Below are 9,068 nucleotides of genomic sequence, written 5' to 3'. Positions count from 1 at the left end.
GATTCTTGCTCCCCATCCTTGCACCGTCTCCCTCTACCGTTATCCAGGACTACCTATTTGTACAGCAAGTAGCTTCCTGCCTCTTCCAGACCCTGCAGATCACCCTCCTTCCTCCTCCCTTCCCAGAGCCAGCTCACTGGCCACCAAGAAGCCACTTTTTGATTCCATTCCATCTGCTCAGATCTTTCCCCTACTCTTATGTTCTGCATTTCAGTTCCCTCTGACCAGCCTGGGGCACCACTGAGAGCAGGGGCACACATCTCCCCCATGGATCTTCACCCTCCCAACCTCTAGACTGCTGCATCAGGCTTTGTCCACCCGGGAGTCAGCTATATGTCATTACCCATCAGAATAAATGAGGTTGGTGCAGGGTAGAGGCAGATGCACTGTGTACAAACTGGGAGCCTTTTATTGGTTGATGTGAGAAGCCTATATACAAAGAAGGCACAAGGAGGGGGAGGGAGCTCCCCTGCTACAGTACCGTGGACGTGGACGGGGCTGGGGGGCCCGCCAATAGGCAGGGGGCAGGAGAGGGTTTCTGGAACCAGCTTCCACTTCTAGAACAGGCCTCAGGACTCAGCCCATAGGGGAGAAGGCAGAGCCGATTGGTGATGAAAGCCAAGGACAGCCAAGAACTCCACTTCTAGGCTCCCAACCCATCGCCGGTGGGGACAGAGTGGGGTTTGGCCAATGGGGCAGGGACAGGGCTCCCTCCCTGTCCTACATTCAAATGTCGCTCCCTCTAGGATCTCACGGGGGTCTCTCCAGGCCCTTCAGAGGCCAGGAGTGTAATGGTGGGTGAGAGGTGGAATTTCCTCTGCATCTGTCCAACATCTCCTCGGCCCAGGACCAGAGCCCCCTCTGTGGGGGGTTCCACTGCGTCCCAGGGCAGTCTCAGTGCAATGCGTCCAGGCTGTCTAGCGGTTTGTCCATCTTTGTTCCTTCAGGCTGCGTTCCCCACTAGTGCATGCAGGGCCGAAGAAACAGGCTTTGCAGTGGTCCACGAAAGAAAGCCATCTCAGGGACCTTCTGTCTAGTTCATTCTGCTCATCTGAGCATGCCGGGTGCTGCAAACGCCCCCTGGGACAGCCTCAGGCAGCCCCCCCCACCCTACCCCTGTTCTCTGGCATGGGTGCCAGGAACTACAGCTGGAGGTCGGGTTGGCTGTCCTGTCAGTAGTTTTAATCTTGAGAGCAGAGTCCATCCGGTGACTATGGCTCAAGATGGGTCCAGTGTGAATGGGGGAGGTGTCACCACTTTGGGGGCCTTTCCTCCTGGCTCTGGCAGAGGTCCTTTGGCTTGGTTTTGGCCTAGGCAAAGGGCTGGGACACATATGTCCACGCACCACCTGTGATGCGTAAGCACAGTCCACAAGCAGTGGGACCCACATGTGTCACACGTGTCCAGGGCACAGGGCTGCAGTGTGCTTGGCATAGCAAGGTCCACGGCCCCAGCCCTCCTGCAGGGAGAAGCTCATGGCCAGACAGCACATGCATGCACTTGAAGAGGTGTGTGTGCCCAAGCCTAACGTTGCCAGCCAAAGGCAGTGGCCCCTGTGGGCAGTCGGAGCATAACTTATGATAAACAGAAGAGGGGGACACCAGGGCCGCAGAGGTGGGATCAAGGGGGACATCAGTAGTATCGATCCCGTGTCTGCCAGCTGGTCACCCAGTGCTTCTTGGTGGGCAGGGTGCCCCCTGGAGGTGGGTAGCGTTCCTCCTCCCGGATCCGCACTGCGTGGTACTTGGGCATGATCTGGTAATAGCGGGTCCGCTTAAAGAAGTCACACTGGAGTTGGGGGAAGAAGAGGAAGAACATCAGCATCGGCTCTCAAGCCGGTGGGGAAATGTGCCTGGCCCCTTCCTCCCCCACCCAGGACCCCTGATCCAAACACACACCATCTCCCTGCACCGAGATAGGGAGGGTGTTCCCCACCCCGGTCCCCAGAGGAAGGAGTGGAGGAAGGCCGAGAGGAGGAGGACAGGCAGATGGAGGTGGGGCAGCCACCAGGGTTGCTGATGGGATGGCTGGGAAGGGTTGTGATCTATCCTGACCGCAGCGTGGGGAGGGATCAGTCTGTCACCCTGGTGGGGGTTCCCAGGAGGGAGGACTCTACTAGTCCCCTTCTTCTCTAGGTGGGAATGAAGGTGTAGAACCATTCTGGAAATTAGCCTTGTGAACTACAGAGATGGGGCCTGACCTTGGTCTTGACCCTTTTCCAATCTGCAGGAAGCAGGGGGATGGTTTTATGGCTACCCCTTGGGGTCCCAAGTGCTCGGGGGGCTCAGTGGGGAGACTGGTGAGAGAAGAAGACACCTCGAGCTCTCCCAGGGCACACAGGGGCAGCGGCGTGGCCCGCTCTTAGGGGTGATCCTGGGGACAGAGTGAGGTACAGAGAGATCCCATAAAGGAAGAGGAACAGAGAGGACAGATTCAGAGGCCCCAGCCAGCCGGCGGGCTCGGCAAAGAGGGCCCAGAGGCCACGTTACCCAGGTGGGGTGGGGGCAGGGCTGCCCCCTCAGTAGTCTTCCGTCAGCCTCTCTGTCTCTGACGGCTGGCTCTTCATCTCCGCCTTCTGCCTCTTAGCTTCATACAGGGCGCGAGTGCGGGCTCGCTTGAAGAAGCCGCACTGCGGAGGGGAGGGCGAGGAGGGGCCATCAGGGGCAGCTGGGGGGTCCCTGCCAGCAGCACTCGTGGACTGGGGCTTCGGCCTGGGCTCCAGCCCCAGCTGGGTGGTGTGGCCCGAAGCCGGAGTTCCTGGATTCCCTTTTCCAGCCTGCAGGTCCCCCCATTAACCCAGGTGGAAGTACCCAGGTAGACAAGGTGAGAGCGGGCAGGGGGTGAGACTAAAAGCTGGGGAGCAGGTGGGAGGACATGGGAGAAGGATGGGGGTGATATGGAGGGGAGGAATGGGATGCAGGGACAGGTGCTGAGGGTCTGCTGGCAGGAGGCCCCGGAGCAGGAGTCCAGGTGCTTGGCTGGGGTCCTAACCTTCCACAGCAGGAGGATGATGAGGCCCAGCAGCAGCAGCCCGGCGCCCACAGCCACGAGCACCAGCCACAGCTCGATCTCGGCTGGCAGCTCCTCCTCCAGCTCAGAGTCAATGTCCACAGAGAACTGGACGGGGTGAGAAGGGGCTCAGCCTGCGTCTGCCCCTAGACTCCCATGCTCAGCTTTCCTGTCCCAGCTTGGTCCCCGCCCCTGCTGTTGGACCTACTGCCAGTACGGGGGACTCGGGGACTGGAAAAAGCCCCTGCCTGCCCCCTCACAGCATTAGAGTCATCCAACCTCTTGTTTCTCCAAAGGAGCAGCCTCAGACCTGGGTGATAGCCTGAAGCCTGGGTTTGTGATCCAGGCTTGGGTACCAGCCAAGTAGCCAAAAGCAATGTGTTCTGGAGCCAGATTACTAGGATCAAGTCCCAGCTTGCTATTCACTAGCTGTGTGACTTTGGATAAGTCACTTAACCTCTCTGTTCATCTGTAAAATGGGGTTAGAATAATAATACCTACCTAATAGGTTGCTGAGAGGATTAAATATATTTAATATGACTAAACTGCTTTGAACAATACTTGGTGCACAGCAAGCTCTTCATGTATATTTACAAAATAAAACAAAGAATGCATAGCATATAGTATCATTCTTTTTCTTACTCTACAATGTGTGTGTGTATATATATATATATAATTATAATGTTTTACATATAAACAAAGTTTTTTCTGACTATACATGATTATTGCTTTAAAAATTATTTTGATCATTTAAAAAAAAATACAGATGCTATAAAGAAAACCAAAGATTCCTAGTAATTTTACTCCTGAGAAATAACTACCTTCAACATTTTAGTGACTCTTTCCCTATTTTAATGCATATATTAAATATATACCTTTTTCTTCCACATAAATGGAATCTATGTGTACTTCACACACTCTTCTGCAACCCGCTTTCCTTTTCACCTAAAATCAGCTTTTCCTGCCAATGAATAAAGCTCAACCTACTTTACTCAGATAACTGCACAGTCATTGCAGACATGTACCATAATTTGTTGAAGCAACCCTCTGAAAGACACCCCTTACATTGTTTCCAATTTTATGCCATTATAAACAATGCTTTAAAATATCCCCATATACTTCTGTTCACATGCTTGTCCTATTAGTGTCTTAAGACGTATTATCACGTGCTGGTCAAAGGAAATGTGCATTTAAAATTTTAATAGATATTGACAAATTCATCTCCAAAAGAACCCATCAATTTATACTCCAATCAAAAGCTTGTCCCTCCACCTCATCAGCACCAGACAGCATTACTCTCTCATATTTTCCAATGTGATAGGATAAAAGAGCCTTGTTGCTGTTATATCTCTTTACTACTGAGTTAAACGTTTGTATTTTATAATATGTGCACTGCTTGTTTATTTTTACGTAGGCCTTTATGTATCAATATATCGATACTTTGTTACATATGCTGTAAGCTTTTTAAAAGGCAATATATCACTTGCCCTTTTAGTTCCCTTACCATCTCTTGCGCTGTACAAGCATAATTCATCTGATTGCGCTTCATGTTATTGTACTTTGCAGATACTGCATTTTTTAACAAATTAAAAGCTTGTGGCAACCCTGCATCAAGCAAGTCTATTGGCACCATTTTTCCGACAGGCTCAGAAGATAGTATTTTTTAGCAATGAAGTATTCTTTGTGTGTGTGTGTGTGTGTGTGTGTGTGTGTGTGTGTGTGTGTGTGTGTGAGTGACAGAGACAGAGAGAGACAGAGAGAGGGACAGATAGGACAGGAGACAGACAGGAAGGGAGAGAGATGAGAAACATCAATTCTTCATTGCAGCTCCTTAGTTGTTCATTGATTGCTTTCTCATATGTGCCTTGACCAGAGGCTGCAGCAGAACAAGTGACCCCTTGTTCAAGCCAGCAACCTTGGGCTCAAGCCAGTGACTTTGGGCTTCAAGCTAGTGACCTTTGGGTTCAAGCCAGCAACCATGGGATCATGTTATGATTTCACGCTCAAGCCAGATACCCTGCGCTCAAGCTGGATTAGCCCGTGCTCAAGCCAGCAATCTCGGGGTATCGAACCTTGGTCCTCCACATCCTAGTCTGACACTCTATCCATGCACCACCGCCTGGTCAGGCTGAAGTATTCTTTTTTTTTTTAGAGAGAGAGAGAGAGAGAGAGGCAAGGAGAGAGAGACAGAGAGACAGGAACACTGAGCTCGAGCTGTTCCTATATGTGTCCTAACTGGGAATCAAACTGGCAACCTCTGTGCTTCGGGATGATGCTCTAACCAACTAAGCTAACCGGCCATGGCGCAATGAAATATTCTTTAATTAAGGTATATACATTGTGTTTTTAGATATAATGCTTTTGTACATTTAACAGACTACGGTATAGTGTAAACATAACTTTTATATGTACTGGGAAACCAAAAACTTGGTATGACTCACTCTATAGTGATATTCGCTTTATTGAGGTGGGTCTGGAACTAAGCCTGCAGTATCCCCAAGGTCTACCTGTATATATAGCAGATTTAAAATTTCATATAGTCTAATTTGTCAAATTTTTCCCTTGTGACTTCTGGGTTTAGTAAAAGAACTCCCTCTCCACATAATTAAAGATTATCATTAAATCGTTTTCTGAATTTTCTTCTGGTATATTAGGTTTTATTTCCTACTTTAAATATTTAATCTAACTCAAATGTATTTTTTTAGCAAGAGAGAGAGACAGACAGGAAGGGAGAGAGAAGCATCAACTTATAGTTACAGCACTTTAGTTGTTCATTGATTGCTTCTTATATATGCTTTGACCGGGGGGCTTCAGCCCAGCCAGTGACCCCTTGCTCAAGCCACCAACCTTGGGCTTAAGCCAGTGACCTTGGGCTTCAAGCCAGTGACCTTTGGGCTCAAGCCAGAGACCATGAGGTCATGTGGATGATTCCACATTCAAGCTGGTGGCCCCACGCTCAAGCTGGTGAGCCTGCGCTCACGCTGATGGGCCTTTGTTCACGCTGGCGATCTTGTGGTTTTGAACCTGGGTCCTCAGCTTCTCAGGTCGATACTCTATCCACTGCACCACCACCTGGTCAAGCTGTCATATATTTATTCTTCCAGATATAACTCAGAATCAAGTTTGGGAACTTTTTTCCAAGTTTCCTTGGAGATGGGACATCTTCATGGAGGTGTTGTGTTAATCAAATAAGCTCAAACAGAGGTTCTCAACCATGGCTGCACATTAGAATAATGGGGCTGGGGGAGGGGGCTCTGAAACAAACCAGTAACGGGTTAACTCCACACACTCAGATTTCATTGCTCAGGCTGGGGTCTAGACAGCAGAAATCCTCCCGAGGGTTCCGATGTGCTGCTGAGACTGAGAAGCACATAGCTAAAGTGTGTAAAAGTGCCCTGAAAAGATGTCGCGCTCCCATTCCCTGGCCGGTTAACACGCTCACTCACCGGCACGGTCTTGTTCTCCATATTGATAGTGGGGACGCTGGTTCGGAGGAACAGGGTAGCCCAGCTGGCTACCCTGACTCGGTCAAAGTCTCTGTAATCCTGGAGGGAAGAGGGGTGGGTCAAAAGATGCAGCTGAGCCTCCCTCCTGACCCTAAACTTCCCCTCCCCCATGGTACTCTCCCCCACGCAAGTGCGCATCATTCATTCATTTGTGCATCGGGCCCTGTGCTGAAGGCTGAGGACAACAGAGACAGTGAAGGTCACGGTCTAGGCCAGATCTGTGGCCTAAATCAGGCCTGCCACCTGCTTTTGTAAATAAAGTATTTGGGGCATGCAGCCACACCCAATCATTTACTGTGGTCTAGGGCAGCTTTGTGCTACAGCAGCCGAACTGCGTAGTTACATCAGAAACTGTATTGCCCATGAAGCTGAAAAGATTTATAACCCAGGAGGAGAGGTCATTTTGGCTGGAAAAGACCTCACTGGTGGTGGAGCATCGGAGGGGGGGCGTGTAAGGCTGAGTAGGAGTCTGCTGCAGAGATAAAAGAGGGGGAGCTGGTATTCGAGGGGGAAAGAGCAGCCTGTCAAAGGCACAGAGGTGGGAAAATCGTGGACACACGACAGAACAATGAGCACATGAGAGAAGGTCATTTTGGCTGGAGACAAACATGTCACGTCCACACACAGGCAAAGAAACTAACACTGAAATGGCACAAAGTGATAGATGTAAATCTGCCACGCATAAAACACAATGCTGTCCCTGACATGCACGCACACGCGCACACACACACATGCACGCACACACGCACGCGCACACACACACACACACAGGCACGCACACACGCACACACATGCACCAGGCCTTCCTGTGATCCTGGACTCCCCCTCCTTGTTGTTCCCTCCACCCAGGTGGTGGCCGTGGGGACCTCCAGACCCAGGCACTGACCTCAATGAAGGTGCTGTTCCACACTCGAGCCCGCACCGTCACATTGGTGATGACAGCAGCATCAGGAATGGGGCACTCGAGCCAGATGCAGTGGGTCTGGATGCTGCCACAGCTCTGAGGTCGGCAGGGAACACAGGACATGAGACGAGCTGGGTCTCCAGATTCTTCATGCTCTGCTCCTTACCCCGGACTCCCCCCCTGCCTTCGTCCTACCCATGGCTGACCCAGAGGGGCCTGGCCTCGTCCTTTCACTCACCCACAACCCCCCCAGCCCCACACGTACACACTCAAGGCACATTGTTTGGGCCAAGGAAACACAGGTGCCAGGGACACGTATGACATGGAATCTGAGTCCTGCTCATGGAAATGGGGCCCAATCCATGCCATTCCCTTCCCAGCCCCCGGCCCCCTGAGCCTCGGTTCATGCCGCTTCCTCCTACCTCTCCACCCAGCTGGGCCTCGGCTTGCTTCCCAGGCCTCTTCCTCTCTCCCTTTGGACAGAAGTACCCTCCCCTCCCTTTGTCCTGCCCTTCCCCACCCCCCCAACCCTAGTGTCCGAGGCTTTGAGTTGCTGTATCACCCCAACAGGCTGGCGCTCCTGGGAACAGAGCCAGCGTCTCTTCCTTTGGCCAATGTAACGGCCGCTACCTGGGCAAGGGCCATGGGTGCCTCCGAGGGCAGGAGATGAGTCTGCCTGTGCTGACCAGCGGCTCCTCAGGGCAGGGGCCACATCATGGGGTTGGGGTCTCCTTGTGAGTAGCCCCTATCTCCCTTGCTTTGTGTGCTCCTTGGGTGTGTGGCCCCAATCCTCTCCAAATCTGGCCACTCACCAACAGGGTCTCAGACTTGGCTTTTTTGGCAGCAGCCAGAGTGACAGGCGGAGGGCCCTGGCCTCCCCCTGGGTCCAGCTGTCGCCGCCTGCGCTGTGGAGATGGTGGAGATGGTGTTCTGTCCTCGGGGACCTGGAAAGGGAAGAGGAGCTTTGCTGGGAGGAAGGAATGAGAGCAGAGGTGAGGAGAGGAAGGAAGGGCAGGAGAGAAGCAGCGCCCTAAGGGTGTGAGGGGACGGAGAGGAAGGCACTGGCCTTTCTGACCTGCAGCATGCAAATGCAAATGAGATGCAATGCAAATGAGATGCAATGCAAATGAGATGCCACTGACAGACCCCGTGGTGTCCTTACAGAGAAAGTGAGGTTCAGAGGGTTGATGAGGTCTCCTGGTGGTCGGCAGGGCCAGGACCCGTTGCCTCGGATGGTGATCTCCGTGGGGTACAGCAGCCACTTGCCATTTGCAACTTCATAGGGCCACTCCAGCCCTAGGACCAGGGTCCCCAGGGCTGCCAGCCCTTCTCCCATTGGGCCTACCTGTGGGGCACAAGGGGTATCACGTCCATGGTCTTCTAGAAAACCATCTCGATCTCACCAACCCCCACCTCTTATAACCTAAGAGCCCAGACCCAGAAAGAAAGGCCCCATCCCCCTTGCCAGGAGTCTCCAGCCCAGGGTTCCAGACGTCCCCTCACCTGGAACTCATACTTGAGAGGGCTTCCCACGTCCTCCACGGTTTTCATGCCGGACTCGCCCATCACTGTTCCTCCAAAGTAGCTCTGTAGCCGGTGACTCACCCTAGCAGGAAGAGAGATGCCGGAGTCATAGGAGACGGGTGGGC

At 52.3% G+C, this 9,068-nt stretch overlaps 1 protein-coding gene across 1 annotated transcript in view; it reads right to left on the bottom strand.

Moving 5' to 3' along the window:
- Nucleotides 1-384: 384 nt before the first annotated feature.
- ITGA3 (integrin subunit alpha 3) overlaps nucleotides 385-9,068 on the bottom strand; it is a 30,052-nt gene continuing 21,368 nt past the window's right edge. The window contains exons 19-26 of the mRNA XM_066364524.1: nucleotides 8,923-9,025; nucleotides 8,582-8,764; nucleotides 8,232-8,363; nucleotides 7,402-7,515; nucleotides 6,456-6,554; nucleotides 2,992-3,117; nucleotides 2,490-2,629; nucleotides 385-1,788 (exon numbers count right to left, since the gene is read on the bottom strand). Of these exons, the coding sequence (XP_066220621.1) occupies nucleotides 2,519-2,629; nucleotides 2,992-3,117; nucleotides 6,456-6,554; nucleotides 7,402-7,515; nucleotides 8,232-8,363; nucleotides 8,582-8,764; nucleotides 8,923-9,025 (868 nt within the window). The 3' untranslated portion in view covers nucleotides 385-1,788; nucleotides 2,490-2,518. The remainder of the gene's footprint in view (nucleotides 1,789-2,489; nucleotides 2,630-2,991; nucleotides 3,118-6,455; nucleotides 6,555-7,401; nucleotides 7,516-8,231; nucleotides 8,364-8,581; nucleotides 8,765-8,922; nucleotides 9,026-9,068) is intronic.

The sequence above is a fragment of the Saccopteryx leptura genome, chromosome 2, assembly GCF_036850995.1.
Source record: "Saccopteryx leptura isolate mSacLep1 chromosome 2, mSacLep1_pri_phased_curated, whole genome shotgun sequence".
Lineage (NCBI taxonomy): Eukaryota > Metazoa > Chordata > Mammalia > Chiroptera > Emballonuridae > Saccopteryx > Saccopteryx leptura.
The sequence above is the reverse complement of the archived record's forward strand: the minus strand, read 5'-3'. Positions and strand labels throughout refer to the sequence as shown.